This window comes from Genypterus blacodes, unplaced genomic scaffold (assembly GCF_046128005.1).
Source record: "Genypterus blacodes isolate CSIRO-AG114 ecotype Tasmania unplaced genomic scaffold, CSIRO-AGI_Gbla_v1 ptg000133l_1, whole genome shotgun sequence".
Classification (NCBI taxonomy): Eukaryota; Metazoa; Chordata; class Actinopteri; order Ophidiiformes; family Ophidiidae; genus Genypterus; species Genypterus blacodes.
This window is the reverse complement of record NW_027466935.1, coordinates 4,165,157-4,189,741: the sequence shown is the minus strand read 5'-3', so window position 1 is coordinate 4,189,741 and position 24,585 is coordinate 4,165,157. Positions and strand designations below refer to the sequence as shown.

The window sequence follows — 24,585 nt, the reverse complement described above, 5'->3', positions numbered from 1 at the left end:
GCATTGATAAAGGAGCTATGGGGAGCTGCTTTGCTTCAGCTTCCAACAATGAAATCGTTTTTATGTTTATGCAGAGAGAACTGAGCAATAAGCCACCAACAAAAACAGGCTGTGCTTTTCACTCCATGTCTCATTTGACAGATTTTCATGATTAATTACTCTTTTTGGTCTATGGTGCATGTGTGTGTGTGAATGTGTATTTCACGTCTCTCTCTCTCTGTGTGTGTGTGTGTGTGTGTGTGTGTGTGTGTGTGTGTGTGAAATCAGAGCATAAGAGAGACAAAAAGGGAGAGAATAATTAACAGGCCTTACCAAATAAAAAGTCTTAATCTACTTCACGTGATTATTGTTTTTAAGATGAACATCTCAAAGCCATTTTTATTTTTGTGACTGTCAAAATTCCCAAGTAACGGAAGCTCTCTCTCCATGATTTGGGTCAGAAATGAGAGCCGTTTGTGGCCGGCTCCTGCGTCCTGGCTGCCGTCCTGGTGCCCATGAAAAAGAGCCTTCACAGAGCGCCTTCTTCTAAAGCACTGAGGGTGGGGGTGGAGGTGGGGCTTCAACATACATAAGAGGCTAAGACAGACTGCCAGTCCAATTTGGCACAACATCACCAGACAATTTGCTAGTGCTTGACATATACGAAGACCCTGATTGGATCTCTCCATTCATCTGGGCCCTCTTTTTCCTCTCCTGGAGCTCAGAGAAGAATCCTCGTGGATCCGCCTTCCTTTGAAAGAGAAGCTCCACACTTAACAGCTGTTAGTGATGAGCACAGGCACGTTACTCAGCACTGAGGTTTTATCCTGGATCCTGGACGTGGGCAACGTGACTGTGGGCCTGTCTCGGGGCTTGATCCTTCAGCCTGCCTGGGACTATCTCAACCAGAACCACCACGACCTCCTGAGGAGCCCCCTCTTCCCTGTGGTGCTCTCCGTCACCACCTACTTCTTCTTAGTCGGCCTTTACACCGTGCTGGACCTACTGGCTCCCACCTGGCCCTGCATCAACCGCTACAGGCTCCACCCTGACAGGCCCATCACCTACCATAACATCTGGACAACCCTGGGCGTCACCGTATACAACCACCTGCTTTACATTTTCCCTGCCGCGGTGGCCCAGTGGCTGTGGAGGCCGCCCACCCCGCTGCCCAGAGAGCCACCCACTCTCTGGGCCTTTTTCCTGGGGATACTGGGCTGCACCGTGGTCTTTGACTTCCAGTATTACCTCTGGCACCTGCTGCACCACCGCATTCCCTGGTTGTATCGCACTTTCCACGCCGTGCACCACCAGTACAACCAGCCCTTCAGCCTGGTCACCCAGTACCTGTCCGGCTGGGAGCTAATTAGCGTGGGAATCTGGGCCACAGTCGACCCTATTCTGCTCCAGTGTCACTGCCTCACAACGTGGGGCTTCATGGTCTTCAATGTCTATATTTCCACCGAGGACCACTGTGGCTATGACTTCCCATGGGCAATGCATAATCTGGTGCCCTTTGGCCTTTGGGGCGGTGCACCCATGCACGATATGCACCATCAGCGCCCCGGCACTAACTTTGCCCCATTCTTCTCTCACTGGGACTGGCTGGGGGGCACACACACCATGCCAACTCCAGCAGACCATAATGCCACTGCAGAGCAAGAGAAGATGAAAGGGAAAAAGACTAAAGGGCTTGAAAGTGACTGACTCTCTCTCTCTCTGTCTCTCTCTCTTTTATGAGTTGATTATCAATCTAAAAAGTTTTGATTTGTCTGGTATTTGTTTAAGATGAAAGCTCCTTTAAGTCTGTGTCATATGATAGTATAGATTCTGCTGTATTCTTTTATTATACACATTTCTCATTTATGTCAGTGTATCATTATCTCATCTCCCACCCAGGCATTCTCAGGTCAGTGATCCACACGTGTAACCAGTTTAAGCTCCCTTAGAAATAATAGAAACAATCAAATCTCTTACTTGTTGGGGGTATTATTTGTATTTTTGTTGTATTTCCCTGGTAGATAGATGTGATCGGTCGACGTGATTAGCCACTCGTACCCACATGCATTCTCTTTCTGTCTCTCTCTGTCTCGCTCTGTCTGAGCCTCTGTGTCAGAGAGCTGTGTCTCCCTCCTTAGCTCTGATCCTCTCACACACATGCATGAATAGCAGTCTTTTAGCTGCGTCTCACTATGATGCGTGGCAGTAATACTAATCATCGTCCTCTCTTTCAAACCAAATGTTCCTCTCAATTAAGCTCCCCAAATACTGTCTACTACAAATCTCTGTGATGCATAATTTCCACTTGAGTTGGAGTTAAAAAAAAGATTCCATCATATAATCATGTCACCTGCCTTCTTACATGTCATGGCATTATAACATGACTTATTGTGTTAACCCATAACCTCTATAATAGATTTAGATGTAACATTTTTTTCTACTGAATACTGATTTATTAATAATGCAATCAGACACTTTCTTTGCTAGGAAGTACATCAATAAATAAAGCTTCAGGTCTTTCTCTATTAAAAACCTTTACATACCACCATGTCTTTGTTTTTGGATCTTTTCTGAATAAACACTTTCTGCATTCAAAATATTCACCAGAGGGCGCTCTGGGTGCTACTTTGTGATCTCTACATGCATAAGAGTGCAGCAAATCAAACAAAAGGAGGCAGGAAAATAGCTGTTTTAGAGACGAGGAGTGTTTTAAAGTGACTCTGAATCTGTAATAATAATACATACTACTGTCAAAAAGTATTTCTTAATGTGTACTTTCTCTGACAAAAGTCTGAGGTACTGCCAAGTGTTTATATTTAACCCTGATCTGGGCTTTCAAGCTTTGCTGTTACGTGCCATACCTGCAGTCAGAACTGGTTGGACGTGTTTTAGACTTGTGAGGGCTTTACTGTAGCAACAAGCCAGGCCTGTTATAGAAACGTACCTGTGATTGCATTATGCGTATACGCGCCACTTTGATTTGGAATGAATTCTACTCTACTCTTCATTCTTCTATGAATAGCAATAGACCTTATTCATAACTGAGGGGAAAGTGCATCTCCAGTGTGAATGCATTTTCAGCTGTAATCTTCTCTGTTATTATCGTATCATGTTCTCCTCTCCTTTAAATGGAATTAACAACACAGTATTCTGAATAGGAACTCCTTCAAATGAGGGTTTTAGGAGCTCAATCCGATTGTAACTGTCTTCCTCTGATGCCTGTATTTGGTCCGATTGCTGCTCTCTCTGACGTGGCCTTTATTTGCATAGCACTTCTAATTTGATGACGAAGGCGATGATCTTTTGTTTGTTCCGTATTATTATCTCATATGTCCTTCTGCTCTTACTCAAACTTCTGAGAATGTCACAAATATGCGGCACATGTTGAAATCAGGACCTTAGCACATGCCGGACATGTTTTGAAAAAGGAAACATGCAACCTAGACTTTACTTCTGTAAACATATGTGAACTTCCGTGCCTCCATCTTGCTATGTAGGTGCCCAGTAAATGTCTACTGAACTAAAAAGTAATTAAACTTACCTGTTTAAAACTTTTTGACACGATTAACAAGTTAACGAAACAACACGTCCCAGATGTAATGTGTAAATGTTTATTACATTCACCAACCTTCCCTCTCATGTCATACAAACTATGTACAGCATATTTGAATTTCACTGCATGATCCTGTTCAGAATGGCTGTATCCAAATAACAAAAGGTGTTTTGTATCACACACAGGCTCTTTGACACCTTCATTTGTTTATGTGCTCTGTATGTGTTGTATATTTCATGTTTGATTTGGGTGTCAACATCATTTTATTCCCTAGTGTGAAGAACATTTTCAGACTTTTGTACCCTTGGACGTCGGAGAATTGGTCAAAGGTGAGTGTGCTTGCATCATACTGCATGGTGTAAGCTGACATCGTAAATTACACGCACACTACAAGTCACCAGGCTCCCTCACAGCAAGTCTCATTTACGGGGACGAATGCCCTCACAAACCTTGCCTACTGCATTTCCAAGAAGCAGGTTATTGAGTGATCTGGACGAGTTTGTGGACTAAAACCTGGAATTGTTTACGTCGGTAAAAGAAAATCAAAAACCTTGTAATTTGTCTTGTCTTTTTCTTTTTCTTCACCAGTAACACACCAATCTTAAAGGTTGAATATTTGAAAACACTGAAAGTATTAATAGTCTGCATCTATCCCTTCTCCGTCTGCTTTTAAAACAAACAAACAGGTGGAACACATCTTTTTGTATGCAGTGTTTATACATTCATCAATCTGGTTTGTGGTCACACATTGTAAATGTCCAACATTTGAAAAGGAGCCGTGTTAATGAGCAGCAGGGTGTGGCTGAAAAGGAGCCATTCTACCCCCAGACTGCTGACAAAGGGTAAGATGACACTCACAACAATCATTTACCCGTAAAGCGCCTGCAGCACTGCCTCAACCAGTCATTTAACAGGAAGTGTCTGTGTGTGGACGTGTGTGTGTGTGCGTGCGTCTGTGTGCATTTGGAGAGAGAGGGTATTGACAGCCTGGGTGGGGTTGAAGCTGAATTGCAACATTCAACCTGCTCGTTATCTTGAGATAAAAGATCAGAAGCATTGACTGGAGAAAACAATACCTCCTTATCTACTTTATATTGTCTCACAGAAGAGCCTATGTGTTGGTTGGAAGGATTCAAGGAAAGTTAAATTAACTGTGAAGAGAATCTCAACCAAAAAACAGATTCTTATTTTAAGTGTTTACAAATGTATCCCTCATTGATCGGCACACTAAATTGTTTAATTCGACATGATCTGTCTGCTTTATCTGCATTTTAACAGTTCCCCGCTACTGAAACCAGAGGGTGGTGGCCCTGTTTAGGTCACCTGACCTGCCTCAGCACGCACTATAACGCATAACACATTAAGTCACTTATAGTATATTGCACTAAACGTTGTATGTCACATATACACACCTGAATGCTGTAGTTGTAGATTGTCATTACTCATCTTATCTTAACATTCTTTATCCTCACTCACTTCTTCATCAGGGTCAAGGAATCTGGGTTACGTTATCTCAGACCACAAATAAGCAACAGACATTCCACAAATTCCTAACAACTTGAATTTCCACAAGGCGCACAATAATCTGTGACTAATTGTTTGGTGATTCAGTCAAAACACGCACGTGACAGAAAATTAGCTCAACAGAAACCACCACCTGTTGTTTTAGCGTTTATTTAAGAAACTATGTAACATGTCCGCCTTCCTCTTATTCACCTCAAACAACGTCAAAAATAATTCAGGTACATGTGGTTTTAATGACAATAAAATGTTATGGCTGTAGGCAAGTCCTACTAAGAAAGCAAAAAAAAAAACAGAGAGCAAAAATTGGAATAAATAAAATACTTTCTATTCTTATTTCGACCAAAGTTTACATTGATACACTATCAGTGATCAAACTCAAAACAGTTGACATACACCAACCTCCATACATATCACGTCTCCCTGAGTACATCAAGCACATTAAAGGTTTTATCATAGATGCTGTGTGCTTTAAAAAGTCTATATCAAAGCATCTGTGCAGTTGTTATTAATAGGAGCAAAGACTTTTTATATATATACTTGTAAAAAAATGAAAATATGGATTGATACTTCACATTTTAAACACCAGCAGCAGTTCAAAAATATCCTGCACTCATCAGAGTATCACCTCGTCACATTCAAACTCATCTTTGCGTATCAGATGTTTGGGGTTACCTGGTTACGACTGAGAAGCAGCGCTGGTTTCAGTCTGTGTCCACACACACACACACACACACCGTGATCCACCTTCAATCAACAGGTGCTGCTCTGTGTGTTCTCCGAGGACGACACGTAGGACTTGCTCTTCCTCGAGTACTTCATGGAGCTGAAAGAGACCCTCATCCTCTCCACGGTCCTGCTGCTCCGGCACAGCAGCGTGTTCTTCACTTGGTCCCTGAAGTCCTCCGACACAAAGTAGTAAATGAACGGGTCCAGGCAGCTATTCAGGCTGGCCAAGCACAACGTGGTGACATAAAAGCTATAACCGTTATTGACCACTCCTTGTTTTAGCAGAGAGTAATGCACGATCAGCATGATGTTACTGGGGATGAAACACACCAGGAATGTCACCAACACAGTAACAATCAGCAGCACGGCTTTCTGGCGGTTCTTTGACGCTGAACTTTCCTGCATGCTGTTCCCAAGGGCCTTTAGTAGAAGAATGTAGGCCACAACGATCACTATACATGGCACGAAGAACACAAGCAAGCCGCTGAAGATGAAGTAGAAGAAAGGGAGCTTGACAGAAGGGAAGGGATCGGCCAGGTCCTTGATGACGCTGACGTCATGGCAGGTGGTTATGTCAGGGTCTTTGAGCTTGGCGGTGTGGTCATACAGGTACAGAGGAGTGGTTGTAAGCCAGATAAAAGCCCAGATGGCCAGAGATACACCGATGGCCACTTTGTTGTTCTTCCTCTGCTGGGACAAAGGATGGGCCACAACCCAATACCTCTGCACACTGAGGCAGGTGATGAAGAGGATGGAGCTGTACATGTTCCCATAGAAGAAGGCTACTAGGACTTTGCACAGGGGCTCTCCGTAGATCCAGTTGTTGCCGTTGAAGTGGTAAGCAATTTTCAGGGGGATCCAGATGACGAAGAGCAAGTCAGCCAGAGCCAGGTTGGCCATGTAGATGGACGATGGGTGCTTCTTCTTGGTTCTGAAGAGAAACACCCACAGAGCCATGGCATTGGTGGGCAGCCCCACAGCGAAGACTATGATGTAGACGACCGGGAGGAAGACTGTGGTCAAAGTGCTCTTCAGCGTGTCAGCTGTCGTCTTATCCACTTCAACTAGGTTTGAATTTTTAGGGTCCACAACCCCAATAAACCCCCTTCCTTTCCCTATCAGAGTGACAAAAATAAATACATTTACTTTACTTTCGCTGCAGAAATTGATAAACAAAAATAAATAGATAAAAGTATTAATGTTAAGACAGTATATGAACAGAATAAATGTGCAGTTTGGAATGATGGAATACAGAGCACATTGAATATTTACCATTGTGATATCAGATAACAAAATAATTTAGACGATGTTTAGTCATGAAAATGAGGGTCTTTGTCATGAAAATGACTAAACATCACCCTCTACAGGTGTTATGCCACTATTAATGTGGACCAAGAAGAGCCTCGTAAATAAACAACATAATTGTGTGCTGTAATGGCCATAATCTCAATACTGCTCCTTGAATGGAGTCAGTCTGAGGCTAAGCGTTGGTCAGGTAGTAAAACATGGAGGCCATAGTCACCCCGGGTCACCTGTTGGGGGCGCCACTGCTGACAATTATGCAAAGAACTATAAATGTTCTGGTTCTTTAATTTCAAATTTTTTAATAGAACTCAAATAACAAGAACGAGTAAAAGAAGAACAATTTTGGCTACTGAATTAGACTGAGCACCCAAATCAAACACATACAGCAGTTAGGTACAACTTATAGCGTAATTAGTGGAGCATCACCACAACAGCCCGTTTGTTGTTGGTACACACTCATGTTTGTGATCATGAAAATCAGACTTTGCCTTAAAATCAACGGACTAAAAGTTCAGCCTGCACTTCCCAACACCGTTCGTCTGTCTGTCTGTCATGGTTGCATTCTGACTATGAAGAGGGGTTAAACATGTAAGCAGCACGGAAGTTCTTCTTACCCGTTCCGTCTAAAGCAGAAACCCAGCAGAACATGAAGAGGAGCAGGAAGAGTCGCGTTGAGTCCATGACGGTGAAGGTGAAACGTTCGCACGGTACGAGTGAAGTACGAGCTTTCCGCCCGAGTGTCTCTCTTAAAATGTCCGGGGAGAACTGGGACCTGCGTGGATGTCAACACGACACACCCCGAGACTACCTGAGCCCGCATGACGTCATTACAGGCCCGCCTTTTAAATACGTTACCTTGCACTCGCCCCCTCTCACTCTCTGTCTCTCTCTTTGTCTCTCTCTCTGCCCCAGATTGCTGTCTCTCCGTCTCTCCGTCTTTCCTCTCTCTCTCTCTCTCTCTCTCTCTCATACAAAAATACAAATAAATGGAATTGAATAAACTGATCGAACAATTTCTAGTAAATCATAAACTAATACTAAAATCATTACACAATCACTGAGCAAATATGGATAAAGGCTCATATTTGATAAAAAATATTGTGTAAATCAAAAAGTAATTTCACCTGATCTTCACTTCACAACAAAACTAATTTGAACGTTCATTTTTTAGAGACTAAAGACTGTGAACGGGATAATTCATTTTATTGACAATTCTTTAAAAGTACACGACGACTGAACTGAAAATGAGTTCATAATACATGCACAAGATATATACACCGTGAAAGCGTTCATATACATTAAACATTTGGTTATTAAGCAAATTAGAAAACTCAATTTACTTACTATACTACTTTACTATAAAACTACAACTGTAACTAAAAATATAACTAACATATCTCAGCAAAATGGTTAAAAACAATTACATGGGCCAGAAAACTGCATAACTCTTAACAAATGTGCTATTATAGTAATTTCTCTTGTAAATGTTGACAAAAGCTGTGAGTCACACAGTTTAAAGCTTATCCAGGTCAACACAAACTGATCTTACTCTTATTCCTGAGCACCAACTTTACAGTAAAAGAAGTCACAATAGGATACAATCTAACAGTCCACTAACACTCAGTGCTCTCTGTGTTCCCTGAGGAAGAGGTATACGTGTTGCTCTTCTTGGAGAACTTCAGAGCGCTGAAGGACACCCTCATCCTCTCCACTGTTCTCTGGCTCCTGCAGAGAAGCGTGTTCTTGATGTGATCCCTGAAATCCCCTGAGATGAAGTAGTAAATAAAGGGATCGATGCAGCTGTTGAGACTGGCCAAGCACAGTGTGGTGAGGTAGAAGCCGTACAGGTTGTTGTCAGATTCCCCCAACAGGAGGATGTAGTGAACCAGGAGCATGATGTTACTGGGGACGAAGCAGACCAGAAACATCACCAGGACGGTGATGATCAAGATCACGGCCTTCCGGCGATTTTTGGCGACGGCTGGATCTGTCCCGGTGTTCCTGAGAGCCTTCAGCATGTAGACGTAGGATATGATAAGCACGACAGTGGGGACCACAAATCCCACTGTTCCCATCGTCAGGAAGTAGCCTGCTGCTATTTTACTTTGACTGGGCTTGGTGACATCATGGCAGGTAAAGATGTTGAGGTTCGTCACCTTGACTTCTTGATCGTACAGGTAGAGCGGTATGGTGGCAAGCCAGACCAGCACCCAGACTGAGACAGAGACACAAACGGCTCCACAGCTGCTCCTCAGGCGCTGGGACAGTGGATACACTATAGCCCAGTACCTCTGCACACTTATACAGGCAATAAAGGAGATGGAGCAGTACATGTTGCCATAGAAAAAGGCCACCAGCACTTTGCACAGTCCCTGCCCGTAGATCCAGTTGTTGCCGTTGAAATGGTAGGCGATCTTCAGGGGGATCCAGATGACGAAGAGCAAGTCAGCCAGAGCCAGATTGGCCATGTAGATGGATGCTGGGTGTCTTTTCTTGGTCCTGAAGAGAAACACCCAGATTGCCATGGCGTTGGTGGGCAGCCCCACAACAAACACTATGATGTAGACCACCGGGAGGAAGACGGTGGTGAGACCACTTTCCAGGACCCGTGCGCCCGTGAAGCTGACCCACACCCCATCACTGGTCTCTGTACCGGTGAAACCTTTCGTATCTTTGAGGGGAGAAAAGGAAAGCAGAAGTTGTAGGCTCACTCAGAGGAACATGATATAATTAGACACATCTGACACACATATTTGAGTTGCAGTTCCTTTGCAAGAACCACATACCTGCATGTGAGGAAGGAAAGACCATAAAAAAAAAAGGAGGTGTTTGGCTTCCACAAGCAAACAAAATTGCCTTAAGGCATAAATTGGCATGTAAATATGTGGAAATCTGCTGGAGGGACACACACTCTCCCTTAGGTGTGTGTGTAGCTGTGGCTGTTTGATTATGGCTCCATGCAAAACATCAGGTTATCTCTTATTATCTGAATATAGGCTGATTGTGTTCACAGTTTTACAACATGCAGGAATCTAAACTAATTCACACGCTGATTGCGCCGGAAAAAAAGGAGCAAAACATGACCAAAACAGGCTCAAGACGCTACTTTTAAACCACTTGAGGATTAGAAACAACCCGGGGTGAAAGACAACAGAATCGGCAAAGGACTGGAAACACTCCTTACCTTTGTCAGACGCGCAGGTATCCACGCAACACAAAAGGAGGAAGAGTGAGAAGCAAAGCGTCCTCAGAGCCATAATGGAGCTCAGATATGGAGGAGAAATGTGGAGTAGCGTCCTCGGGTGTGGTTGCGTCGCTTTCCTCTCCGTCGTCCATTCAGCCTGCCAACGGCAAGTTATGATACCTGCGTGATGTCACTCGGTCAGGTGATCGCGTCTCCTAGCGGCGCATTTCGGTACTGTGACAGGTACAATCTTATCTCCCTATCTGATATAAACATATGAGTAGTCTGACCTCGTAATCGTAATTATTGCTTAAACAACACAACGAATTACTAATACAATAATAATAATAATAATAATAATAATATGAGATTTATTGGTATGTTTGGCGTGTTGGAGATGATTTCCGCCACGTACCGTGTTTGATATTGGATTTTAGTTTCTTCCATGAATAATTAATAACTCTTAATTCACCCACAAAGCCATTGTTTGTAATCCAAGCAGCAACTGGACAGCAAATGTATCTAATTTAAAGGTTTAATTCAACTATTTTTGCCGTTTTTGCTTTGAGCTGGCTGCATCATATATTATTGAGGGACATTTTGCCAAATAATGCACAGCTTTGTCTTTACTTACATTACATTACATTACATTACATTACATTACGATCATTTGGCAGACGCTTTTATCCAAAGCGACTTACAGTACATTACCACCCTTCGCAGAGGGGGGAGTAATTGAGGGTTCGGTGCCTTGCTCAGGGGCACCTCGGCAGGGACTCGAACCGGCAACCCTCTGGTTCCCAAGCGGAAGCTCTACCCACTGGACTACTGCCTCACTTACTTCGGTAATGCGTTTAATGAATTGTATTACAGACTGTTTATGGCATTCATATATGACGATTCAACCGGAAAGTAACATCAAGTTGAATATAATTATAAACTATTTCACAACACACATTTGGACTTACAGGACGAGCACAGGTGTGATAAATGGCTGAGGACAAAAAGGATACAGGACACAGGCACTGACTCACAGAAAAGGAACACAGCCTGCAGTGATGTTTACACAATCAAACTGGCAGCTCGGAATGTGAGCTGTAATCAATCATGCCAGTTCATATTTTGAACACATTTTATTTACAAAAAGTATTATTTTTAATGGTCCTGTGCCATGCATCGCAAAAACTACAGCCTGGACGGGAAGTACACACTTCCAACCAGCAGAGGGAAGCAAACAACAATAAATGCCAATACTTCCTGCCATGCATCAACTCCGGATTGTTACTGTGCAGCACTTTCACGAGCAGCATTCAAACAGTATCACAATGACACTATATACATATATAGTATGTATGTATGTATGTATATATATGTGTATATATATATAATATAATATATAATATATGTATTTATATATATACATACATACATACATACACACACACATACTATAGATACTTTTAAGATACTTTATTAATCGTCATTTTGCATGCAATTCACAGCAAATCCCATGCAATTGAAATTTATCTTGCACCCCCTCATATCACACACACACAAACACATGCATTACAGAGGGGGTGCAGGGCAGCCATTAAATGGCGCCCATGGAGCAGTTGGGGGTTCGGTGCCTTGCTCAGGGGCAGCTCGGCAGTGCCCTGGAGGCAAACTGGCAACTCCTACTCCTATGAATCCCTATCCAAGCTGAATCCCTACTATATATATATATATATATATATATATATATATATATGAGTAGACATTTTTTACTACGGTACTTTCTTCAAAGTTTCCAGAAGTGCTTCAAATGGACTTTTATGGTGAACACATACAACATAAATGACGAGGCAAAATGAATAGTTTGCATTTCTAATCATTGTAATATACATTTATATAAACTGTATATATATGCTCAATAACAATTGCAGGGGGCAAGAAACAGCATGAAGCTAAACAAATGTGTTTATGTGTAATTTCAGTGACTCACACAGCTTAAAGCTGATCAGAGTCATTGTTCCTGAGGGGCGGAGTACTTCAGAGGACCGGACACCCTCGTCCTCTCCACTGCTCTCTCGCTCCTGCAGAGAAGCGCGTTCTTTACATGATCCCTGAAATCCTCTGAGATGAAGTAGTAAATAAAGGGATCGATGCAGCTGTTGAGACTGGCCAAGCACAGTGTGGTGATGTAGAAGCCGTACAGGTTGTTGTCAGATTCCCCCAACAGGAGGATGTAGTGAACCAGGAGCATGATGTTACTGGGGACGAAGCAGACCAGAAACATCACCAGGACGGTGATGATCAAGATCACGGCCTTCCGGCGAATTTTGGCAATGGCAGGATCTGCCATGGTGTTCCTGAGAGACTTCAGCATGTAGACGTAGGATATGATACACACGACGGTGGGGACCACAAATCCAACTACTTCGATCGTCAGGAAGTAGCCTGCTGCTATTTTACTTTGACTGGGCTTGGTGACATCATGGCGGGTAGAGATGTTGAGGTTAATCACCTTGACCTCTTGATCGTACAGGATAAGCGGTATGGTGGCAAGCCGGACCAGCACCCAGACTGAAACTGAGACACAAAGCTCCTCAGGCGCTGGGACAGTGGATACACTATAGCCCAGTACCTCTGCACACTTATACAGGCAATAAAGGAGATGGAGCAGTACATGTTGCCATAGAAAAAGGCCACCAGCACTTTGCACAGTCCCTGCCCGTAGATCCAGTTGTTGCCGTTGAAATGGTAGGCGATCTTCAGGGGGCTCCAGATGACGAAGAGCAAGTCAGCCAGAGCCAGATTGGCCATGTAGATGGATGCTGGGTGTCTTTTCTTGGTCCTGAAGAGAAACACCCAGATTGCCATGGCGTTGGTGGGCAGCCCCACAACAAACACTATGATGTAGACGACCGGGAGGAAGACGGTGGTGAGACCACTTTCCAGGACCCGTGCGCCCGTGAAGCTGACCCACACCCCATCACTGGTCTCTGTACTGGTGACACCTTTCGTATCTTTGAGGGGAGAAAAGGAAAGCAGAAGTTGTAGGCTCACTCAGAGGAACATGATATAATTAGACACATCTGACACACATATTTGAGTTGCAGTTCCTTTGCGAGAACCACATACCTGCATGTGAGGAAGGAAAGAACACACAAAGAAAGGGAGGTGTTTAGCAAACAAAATTGCCTTAAGGCATAAATTGGCATGTAAATATGTGGAAATCTGTTGGAGGGACACACACTCTCCCTTAAGTGTGTGTGTGTAGCTGTGGCTGTTTGATTATGGCTCCATGCAAAACATCAGGTTATCTATTATTATCTGAATATAGGCTGATTGTGTTCACAGTTTTACAACATGCAGGTTTAGTGTAATTCTTGGGTTGCGATGATGTGAAGATGAAGGAAGGAAGGATCTCCGCTGACACTGTCTTAGCTTGTATAATAGGGTTTTATTGTACAAAGTACAGCATCATAACAAGCACCATGGAACGCTTGTGAGAGACTCTGCAGCCGGAATGAGTTGCTCCCGAATTCTGACTTTCAGACGTATTTATACAGTTGATTGTCACTCAAGAAAAGACCCGTTTCAGTGGATATTGACAAACCACCTGGGACCCCTGTAAACACTACATGACCATATTTGGTAATAGTTCACTTTTATAACGGCCATAAACTGTTATCTATAATGTCAGCTGTTTAAGCCCAAGGCTTAAACTGCTGACCTCTGGTGCAATTTACATTCCTTGTCCAGTTTAGACTAGCTTGAGGTCCACCTTTCCTTTGTCCATTGTCAGCTGTAAGACTTTCCCTAGTAGAATGAATATATGTTCTTATTGAGATACTAGATATATAAGCAAAATATACCACATATTCCCCCCTTCGGGACTCTGTCAGAGTCTCGAAAAACAAAAGAGTATAGCATACATGAATACAATTATAACAGAGATAACAATTCCTCCTACATTTGTTTCTTACATCATTACTTTATCAATTTCATCAATTCTTAATTCGTAATTCTTCTTTATGGAGTGCGAGATCGAAAAACCTGTCAGGCAGCCATCTTTCTTGAAATAGATAGTACTCCAGACCAATTAAAAGAAATTTAACAATCTATGTAAAGTATATCTTAGGCAAATACATATGGAAGCCTCAGAAAATAAAATCAAAACAATGTGCAAATTCAGGCTGGTCGACCCATTGAACCTTCAGATGGACCTTTCCCTGCCTAGTCCCTATTTCCCTAAACATCGAGGAAAAAAACAAAACATCTGAGGTCCCAATATATTTAACCCCATAACTGAACCCCATAACTGAAAACATTACATTACATAACATTACATTACATTACAAAACATTACTCTTCACACTAGCATCAAGAAAATAATATGCAATTTAAGTATTAATCACGCAATTTCATATAAGACAAAACCTAAAAATATAACACACTGCATTCTTGTCAGCATCATCGACTCTTCAACGTAGTGTTGATGATGTGTTGAATCTGAACATCTGATCATCGCGTCCTTGTTCAGAGTCCTTCAGTCCATTCTTATTGTCCTTGTTTGCGTATCTGAATTCTTTCAGCCTATCTTTCCCCCAATATTCTTCTGGAAGGAAAGAAAAAACACCAAATATCTTTTGCAAAAACAACAGATGTAAATCAAAACATCAAATACAAATGAATACATGTAATTATTTCAGATTTATTAGGGTCACTTTTTTCTATTTCCCCCCTTTGATTACATCACCCTCTCGTAGAACTAGTGTTGGAATATAACAAATAATGTCAACACACATATAAGTAGATGCAGTGACTGAGGTTAATATAGTCAAGTAACCAAATGGCTGGCCCGGGAAAGTCTGGAGATGGAGTAATACACAAGAGCATTTTAGCATCTCTCTCCAGGAGGGCTAGATAACACATATCTGCCAATAGGTGAAGAGGTCACTGTATCACTTCATCGAAGCTTCAAACATCTGTGGTCAGGAAGACGGAAGAGACGGGGCTGCATAGACGGGCAGTCAGGGGGAGCTCCTTCAGATCAAAGGGCTAATTACACTATACTGTTGTTCTTTAATTTACACAAAGAGAATTCTACTTTCCCCCACAGACATCTGTCCATCCCTCAGATTTGAATCTTAGCGCTGCCCCTCTTGAAGCTGGCTGACCAATAGATAACAGTTAAACTACATTGTCATCAGTGAATTAGAATATTATGTAAATGCCCTGTATATGCGGGATAAATAGGGCAGCACGGAGATATTTGATTGTCCTTCTTTGATGCATGCGAGAGTTGGAACCAGCGCTGTCCAAGGTCTTATTCCAGTAAAGCTCTTCTGAAGATTCCAGTTCATCTTTGCCTCATCTTTTCCTCTTGATTCACCACAAACGAATACGCAGAAGAATATCAGAACGATTCTTCAATACTAGTAACACTTAAAATCAATTCTTCAAGTGAATGTTAAAGTTATACTAGGATTTAATATTCAAAAAGGGATATTCCTCCACCAGTTCACCCTCTATCACCACTTCTTCTTCAGCTTCTGTGTCTGTCATCTGTAATAATGGCATCTGAGAATTATCTCCTGGCATTACAACTCCAACCCATCTCAATATCATAGCCTTCGCAAAGGTCAATAACAGCGTACAAAAACAAAACATCACACACAATGCTACCAAAAATGCCACCAAAATTTGAGCCATCACTGCTCCCATTGGTCCTAACTTCTCCTGCAACCAAGAATTTGCTGACCATCCAGCTCCTTCTGATGGTCCAAACGCATCCCTTATATGCCTCAATGCTTCTATAACACTAGTCACATTATCCGCGTTGTCAGGAATCAAAGTATAACAGGCATCCTCTGTTAAGTTCAAAGCCACACATAGGCCACCCTGTTTGGCCAAGATATAGTCCAACGCCATATCATGTTTTAGCAACGTCAGTCTGTGACTCTTTTGAGTATTTGACAAATACTCAAACCCTTTTATGGTTTCACCAGCAAACCCCTGTAACGTGTAAGTAATATTATCAATGTGATCTGCCAAAAATGTTACACCATACCATGGGAATAATCCAATACCCCACTTTTCTCCTATACTTATCCTCCAATGGTAGGCTTCCAAATTGTGAAATTGTGCCATTTCCCTTTTCTTCCTTCTCTTAGAAATGACATTAGCTCGTTCTTCATCAGGCGCTTCTCCCTTCTGAATAGTAAGAACCTCATATGGGAGTTTTAGTGTCGCCATGTAACAGCATCCTGTCCAACCATACGGTAGAAATACGTATGCTTTATCACCACAAACCCACCAAATATCTTTAATATGTCCTATAGTCACATTTCCAGGCAAAAGTTGATTCTTCACCAGTACAGTCCTACTTGTCTTAAGTTGTGGTAGATAGAAAGTCACTTCATAGTGATCTCCACTAACCTTATATTTACGCATACCCAGATCCATCATATAATTGTCACAATCTGATACTCCCATGAACATTCCCGGTCCATCATAAGTATTATCTGAACAGAAACAGCTATTTGCCTTAACTGATGTCAATTCCATTGCATCCGGAATTGCTGTTAGCTTATTTTCCTGCTGATCAAGTAAATTCACATACACTGTAAATTGTAATAAGTTCAATTTACTTAAAAAAAGTCAGGAAACCGATTGCCTCAAAACCTCCAAGTAAAGTAGCTAATTCATTTTAAGGTGTTATAGCTGAAAATAACTGTGTTTAGACAACTCAGATAATGGCAGTAAACTTGAGTGAAGTTAACTCAAAATCGTTAATTGGGTTAACTATAAAAATATAAATTCAGACAACTCATACAATGGCAGTAAAGTTTGAGTATAGTTAACTCAAAATCATTAGTTAGGTTGACTATAAAATGTCAATGTTGACTACTTAAACATGTGAGTTACGTTAATTAAGCAGTACTCATAAAAATAAGTTATCCGTACAAGTTTAAGCGTTCACATTACTAGCAAAATATCAGGAAACCGATTGCCTTGATATGTTCAAGTAAGCTGAACCAAAAGTGATAAGTTATTGAAACGAAGAGACAACAGACAACAGTTTGAATGGAAAACGAAGTTTAATTATTAAAGTTTTGTTGTTCTGAACACAAATTACAGGGGTTCTCACTTTGTATGTAAAATAAACACTAGACTTTTCAGAAATAAAAATGACACTTAAAGTGCAATGAGGCTCCCTCCCACAAAAAAACAAAATAAATAGAAATAAAAATCACTTTTCCAATAAGGGCAAAGGTAAAGTTTTGTTGTTCTGAACACAAATAGAAAAGGGTCCAGGCTGAAAACTAATGAAGTTTAACTTTTAAATACAGGGGTTCTCACTTTGTATGCAATATAAACATAGACTTTTTCAGAAAAAAATGACACTGAAAGTGCGATGAGGCTCCCTCCCACAAATAAAATAAAATAAATAGAAATAAAAATCACTTTTCCAATAAGGGTAAAGGTCAAGTTTTGTTGTTCTGAACACAAACTTCATTAGTTTTCAGCCTGGACCCTTTTCTATTTAACTTTTAAATACAGGAGTTCTCACTTTGTATGTAATATAAACACTAACTAGACTTTTTCAGAAAAAAATGACACTGAAAGTGCGATGAGGCTCCCTCCCACAAAAAAGAAAAAAAATAGAAATAAAAATCACATTTTCAATAAGGGTAAAGGTATCAATGTGACCCATAATGTCACATCACATTCACATCATGAACACATTCACTCACTGCATCAAAAGATTTTTGAGTGATTGTAATTTTGGTTTTAGGGATTTATGTCCAAGTGAGAGAAGCACCCTTTGCATGAAGTCGAAGGTGTACTTCAGTTGTTGAGGGTACTCCAAATTCAGAGCGTAAGTAAGTCCAAAGAGCAGGCACATGGCATGTGGAAGATTTCCAAGGTCATTCATGACAATTCTTCCTTCCAAAATAATTGCAGTACCTGAAGACTCAAGGTGCAGTGAGTCAGGGGAGGCCTGTCTGTCTTCAGGAATGATGGTCAGGATCCCAATGGGGGTGTGAGACATGTCTGGGTCTTCACAGTCCTAACAGCAATAGCAGCAATAACACCAAATTACATATCAGATGTCAACTCGAATTTCTATGGCAGAAAACACAAGACAGCCACTAAAAGTACAACATAACACTTCTTCATCACTGCGGCTTCTGGGCAATGCACTTGCTACTACCACAGGAGGCTGATGAGTAAACTACCAGTGTAGTACAGGAATGTGTACACTTTGCAGCTGTCACACCTATGGCAGTCCACTCATCAGCCTCCTGTGACAGTATAGCGAGCGCATTTCCCAAGAGCATCACCGATATACAAGTGTTGATGTTGTTGCAAGGGAAAGTTCATAACATTTAACGTCTAACTACGTTGCACTTCATACGGTCATAAGAGATATCAGTAGAACCCCTCTAGAGAACTGCGACTGAATCCTTTTGAAAGACAGCAGATACCACCAAAAGTGTTCTGATTGGGGATAGGTCATCAGTGCATCACGTAAAAAGTACAGTAGCACTGATTCAGGCTGAGGGGTAGAACAGTAACTAAAACTAAAGCTATCAAAGTAACATAAGGAGCAGAATTAAACAGAATGAACCTGTGGTGTAAATTGTAATAAAGACGACTTACAAAGCATGTCTTGAAGAAGTCTGTGTTCTCCTCTCCAAGGATCACAGGAAGGCCACGGAGGACTGCTGTTCGCTTCGCAGTCATATCTGTACTCTGAAAAATCATGTCAAACACACATCACTCCTGTGGTAAAGAACAATCAATTAATAGCTCTGCACACACAATGGGGTTGTGTATTTTGTTCCCCACATGATAAAAAAAAAAACTTACCTCTGGTCTGACTTGTTGCAGATATTTCTGAAGTTTCTGGCCAACACTTCCCCCTTTGCTCTTGAAAATCTCAAAGAAGCGAGGGATGTATTTGTCAAGTTCTTTGAAGAATTCTGTATTTAGGTTTTTGCTTGACAGGCGACAGAACTCTGCCACAATCTGAAGGAAAAGTATGACAAATTAAGTACAGGTTACTTGCAGCTGATGAGTTTGATTACTTGCCTCAGTAGAAAGTTGTCTTTACTAAGTTTTAGTGAGGATAGTCAACAGAGTAAGCTGGAATGAGTTAAGGTCACTTTTCTTTTAAAGTAAAATATACAATTACATTTTACAGTGATAGGGTAAATCCCTCAACCAAGAACAAGCAAATCTAGGTTTAAATAGATGCTGTGACAAAGCCATTATTGGATCATTTGCAGATTGCTGGTTGTACAACAACCATGATAGGGCATAAGACTGACATACAGCTGAAAGAGGTTCTGGTACTGTCTCTAAAATTGAAGCCCACGTGCCTGGGGATGGAACTTTCACCACACATGGACAATTAAATCTCTTAACTGATTTTACAGAATGAGCTATCTGCTGGAACCATAAGTTCCTCCTTGCCCATGGGTCTGTAATTTTTAATATTGATGAATCAAATCCATATGCCTTCCAATTAGCTTCTCTCTTTTCTAATGCACGATATTGTTCTGGCATGTTTTCTGATGTCCAGTTAGGATCAACAAATTCATTGTCCACGTCTAGAGTAGTCTTCTGAGTTGTTATAGTAGACAAATGGGACACATTCATGCCTGGAGTAACCTTTAACCCTGAGAGGATAGATTTTAGTTCCGTGGGTACAGTTTTTGGCTGTACGGTAGTTATCGTTATTTTCAATTCTTTCGTTACTCCAAAATCTTGGAGCTCCTCACTCTCATTTCCATCTGTTATTACTAGAGTCACTATATTAACTCTAAGTCCCAACTCAGACTCTTCACACCCAAATCTTAGATCATGAAACGAACATATATAATCACCTTGATCTTCCCGCTGAGACCTATATATGTAAAGACTACAGTCTCCTTCAATCTTCAGTCTTCTCCTATCATTTAACAACCCATACTTTCTTAATGGAACTGTCTCCTTCAGATCTAGTACTTTACCATGATTATCTTCCCACTGGACTCTATGTTTCTCTTCACCACTACTTACTCCTGTACACTGGCATGGAAGCTGAGCTAAATTCCCTACGGACACTTCAACTCTATTTCTTGTAACGTTCTGGTCTGACCCTTTTTCGAACGGGTCTTGGACTCCTTTGTCTAACTGAATCTCTGACTTCTCCTGTAACAGATTCACAGCCCTTTGTAACCTTTGACGATTCACACTCCTCTGAAACTGGTTCTGATGTTTCAGGGGCATGTTGACAGTCGATGTCAACAAACCTTCTTTCCTGTCCTTTGACTCTACAGTCAATTCTGGCATCATAAGCAATGTGCCCAGAATCCTCAACACTATCCAAAACAGTGATGGTTTCCCCTTTCGGGTTTTGACTCTGGAGATTTTCACGCATCTCTCTTATTTTTCTTTATTCATGCTTATGTGTACAAATGTGCCTATCTCTCCACTTCTCTTCAAACACAAAACGTCCAAGATGGCTCATTTGTTTTAACAAGTTAAAAAAGTCTCCTCTGATGGAGAGAAGCTCATGATTTTATCATTAAAAATGTCCAAAGATGGCTCATTTATTTTATCAAGTGAACACTGTCCTATATAGGGGCTCATATATATTTAACCAAATCAAATACCTGTCCTCTTATTCGAGGCTCATTCTTCTATAATGTAAAAAGTCCCCTTCATTTCTTCTAATTCATCAATAGTTGACACAAATTATCTTTCTCTATATCTATTGCTAAGTCTCCTACTCTTTATCACAACCTATATATGTCTTTTTAACACAACATCTCCCACATCAACATTAATCACAACAAACAGTTCCTTTCTCACACAGCTAACACACAGAGACACACACACGCACCAGAGTGACACACGCAGCAGCGGCAGAGAGAGTGTTTAGCTCTATTTGCCCCTGAGATCAATCACTCACAGTCAAAACACAAAACAATCTTACAAGACGCATAGCTAATGCAACATCATCCAAAAATACAACCGGTATTCATTCCCAAATTCTCGAGTCTCATTCATACATTTCCCTATAGCATGCTTTTATCTGCCGCTCCTGTTATCCTTTATTTACTCTGTTTAATTTGTGCTACCTTTTGAGGCTGAAAATATTCAATGAGAGGCTTCTTCAGACACTTGTTCGTCAACGAGTGTTCGATTGGAACTTGCAATTGAATTTCTTTTTACAACCTCCAGTTCCCAGACTGACCTGAAATTGTCCTATAGTGAGCTTTTCCAGGTTTTATGGCCCATCTAACATCGCCTCCCTAGAGGGCTTTTGGCCAAATCTGCGGCTTTTCCTTTAAATCTTCTTCTCTGTTATTCTGTACTTCTTATCTCTTTATTACTCTTAATCTTTACTCATCTCTTCTTCACTTTATTTTTAGCCAAAAAATGACTATTCCTCAAAGTCAACTTTCACGCAGTGTCTAATCTACACGTTTTACTGTTTAACAGACGGGCCTAGTCTTCCTTAATCTTGCATGATGTTGTTTGGTTCACCTTATCGTTACTAATTTAGACTATTCTACACTTTTCCTTTTAACTCTTTATCCTGCATTTATCCTTACTATGCTCTCTCTTTTTATTTCTCCTATTTTTTTTAATTCTATACTACTCCCCCCTTTTGCGCTGTTTACAACGCAAATAATCCCTAATTTAGAACGGAGTCTTACTCTTCCATCAACACATCATAGAACACCCACACATTTAAGTCTTTTTACGGTGTGACCAGACAGCAATACACAACAGCCTCAACGAACGAGTCAGCGCTCCGTTTTAAATGAGAAAATGCTCACCCGGTGATGACTCGGTGCTGGAAGTTGTCGGCGATGCAGCTGATCACAACACGGCCGGATTCGTGACGCCAAATCTTTAGTGTAATTCTTGGGTTGCGATGATGTGAAGATGAAGGAAGGAAGGATCTCCGCTGACACTGTCTTAGCTTGTATAATAGGGTTTTATTGTACAAAGTACAGCATCATAACAAGCACCATGGAACGCTTGTGAGAGACTCTGCAGCCGGAATGAGTTGCTCCCGAATTCTGACTTTCAGACGTATTTATACAGTTGATTGTCACTCAAGAAAAGACCCGTTTCAGTGGATATTGACAAACCACCTGGGACCCCTGTAAACACTACATACACTACATACTAAATATGTGTACATACGTACACATATTTGGTAATAGTTCACTTTTATAACGGCCATAAACTGTTATCTATAATGTCAGCTGTTTAAGCCCAAGGCTTAAACTGCTGACCTCTGGTGCAATTTACATTCCTTGTCCAGTTTAGACTAGCTTGAGGTCCACCTTTCCTTTGTCCATTGTCAGCTGTAAGACTTTCCCTAGTAGAATGAATATATGTTCTTATTGAGATACTAGATATATAAGCAAAATATACCACACAGGAATCTAAACTAATTCACACGCTGATTGCGCCGGAAAAAAAGGAGCAAAACATGACCAAAACAGGCTCAAGACGCTACTTTTAAACTACTTTAGGATTAGAAACAACCCGGGGTGAAAGACAACAGAATCGGCAAAGGACTGGAAACACTCCTTACCTTTGTCAGACGCGCAGGAATCCACGCAACACAAAAGGAGGAAGAGTGAGAAGCAAAGCGTCCTCAGAGCCATAATGGAGCTCAGATATGGAGGAGAAATGTGGAGTAGCGTCCTCGGGTGTGGTTGCGTCGCTTTCCTCTCCGTCGTCCATTCAGCCTGCCAACGGCAAGTTATGATACCTGCGTGATGTCACTCGGTCAGGTGATCGCGTCTCCTAGCGGCGCATTTCGGTACTGTGACAGGTACAATCTTATCTCCTTATCTGATATAAACATATGAGTAGTCTGACCTCGTAATCGTAATTATTGCTTCAACAACACAACGAATTACTAATACAATAATAATAATAATAATAATAATAATAATAATATGAGATTTATTGGTATGTTTGGCGTGTTGGAGATGATTTCCGCCACGTACCGTGTTTGATATTGGATTTTAGTTTCTTCCATGAATAATTAATAACTCTTAATTCACCCACAAAGCCACAATTTTTGCCGTTTTTGCTTTGAGCTGGCTGCATCATATATTATTGAGGGACATTTTGCCAAATAATGCACAGCTTTGTCTTTACTTTAGTAATGCGTTTAATGAATTGTATTACAGACTGTTTATGGCATTTATATATGACGATTCAACCGGAAAGTAACATCAAGTTGAATACATCAAGTTGAATATAATTATAAACTATTTCACAACACACATTTGGACTTACTGTGCAGCACTTTCACGAGCAGCATTCAAACAGTATCGCAATAACACTATATATATATTATATATATATTTATATATATATATATTATACACATTTTTTACTACTTTCTTCAAAGTTTCCAGAAGTGCTTCAAATTGACTTTTTTTGTGAACACATACAACATAAAACACGAGGCAAAATTTATAGTTTGCATTTCTAATCATTGTAATATACATTTGTTCATATCTTCTGTCTTTTCTTGGTCCTGAAGAGAAACACTCAGATGGGTGCCGCGAGGAGCGCGTTCATTGCCGTAGTCGCCCGCCGCTCCCGCCATTCATACAGCTGGAGCACCACACAGCACACGGGGGCCCGGCGTGCTCATGTTCCTGCTGCGTGTCATGATCACGTGCAACCTGGTCTGCGGCTGGGCGCAATACCGCAAACAGTACGCCAAACCCTGCACAGGAGCTGCGGCACCCCTGCTGCCCCAGGTGTGTGTCAGATGATCCTCTGTCAACATGTCTGTGTACACACCAACCTGGATCCCCTAAGGACTTGTGTAACTTTGCAGGACATTATTCAGTCATTATAAGTCTTCTTCGGTATATTGACCTAAGCTAATCCATCCCAGAGGCCTGAGTGGAGCAAATAAGAACCTGCATGATCCACAAAATGTGCTGATGTCTTCCAATTATTCAACACCTTTGAGGTACTCACGTGTATAAAGTCACAACAACTAAACAATTTTACTTTGTAGTTTTATTTGTATCTTTTGTTATACATTTCCATTCAGCCACTGGACAAAGAGCCCCTGGGCATCCACAGCCTCAATAGAAAGCTACTTGGTGGGACCCCACAACAAAGGTTAAGGTTGTCAGAAATGAGATTGTCAAGAGAAACAGAGAATGTTCTACCTGTTAAATAAGAAGAGAAGCAGTTCATGACACAGCTAGATAGCCCAACTGAATTCTCTTGAGCAGAATGTTGTGGTGGACGGTGTGAAAGGTTGCGGTCAGGT

At 41.3% G+C, this 24,585-nt stretch overlaps 3 protein-coding genes and 1 pseudogene across 3 annotated transcripts; 1 reads left to right on the top strand and 3 right to left on the bottom strand.

The window, feature by feature from the left end:
• The first annotated feature begins 768 nt into the window (after window positions 1-768).
• Window positions 769-1,686, top strand: ch25hl2 (cholesterol 25-hydroxylase like 2). The gene has a single exon (XM_076163634.1). It carries the CDS (start codon window positions 769-771, stop codon window positions 1,684-1,686), a length of 918 nt encoding a protein of 305 aa, XP_076019749.1.
• A 1,890-nt stretch (window positions 1,687-3,576) lies between these two features.
• On the bottom strand, window positions 3,577-7,913 carry f2rl1.2 (coagulation factor II (thrombin) receptor-like 1, tandem duplicate 2). The gene is made up of 2 exons (XM_076164267.1): window positions 7,702-7,913; window positions 3,577-6,897 (listed from the first exon to the last, which is right to left on the bottom strand). Exons 1-2 carry the CDS (start codon window positions 7,766-7,768, stop codon window positions 5,807-5,809), a joined length of 1,158 nt encoding a protein of 385 aa, XP_076020382.1. The 5' UTR covers window positions 7,769-7,913; the 3' UTR covers window positions 3,577-5,806.
• Window positions 7,914-8,273: 360 nt separating this feature from the next.
• Window positions 8,274-10,456, bottom strand: LOC143011199 (proteinase-activated receptor 2-like). The gene is made up of 2 exons (XM_076163984.1): window positions 10,272-10,456; window positions 8,274-9,758 (listed from the first exon to the last, which is right to left on the bottom strand). The coding sequence occupies exons 1-2, from the start codon at window positions 10,342-10,344 to the stop codon at window positions 8,701-8,703; spliced, it is 1,131 nt and encodes a 376-aa protein (XP_076020099.1). The 5' UTR covers window positions 10,345-10,456; the 3' UTR covers window positions 8,274-8,700.
• Window positions 10,457-12,148: 1,692 nt separating this feature from the next.
• Window positions 12,149-23,058, bottom strand: LOC143011455 (proteinase-activated receptor 2-like; annotated as a pseudogene).
• Window positions 23,059-24,585: the final 1,527 nt, after the last annotated feature.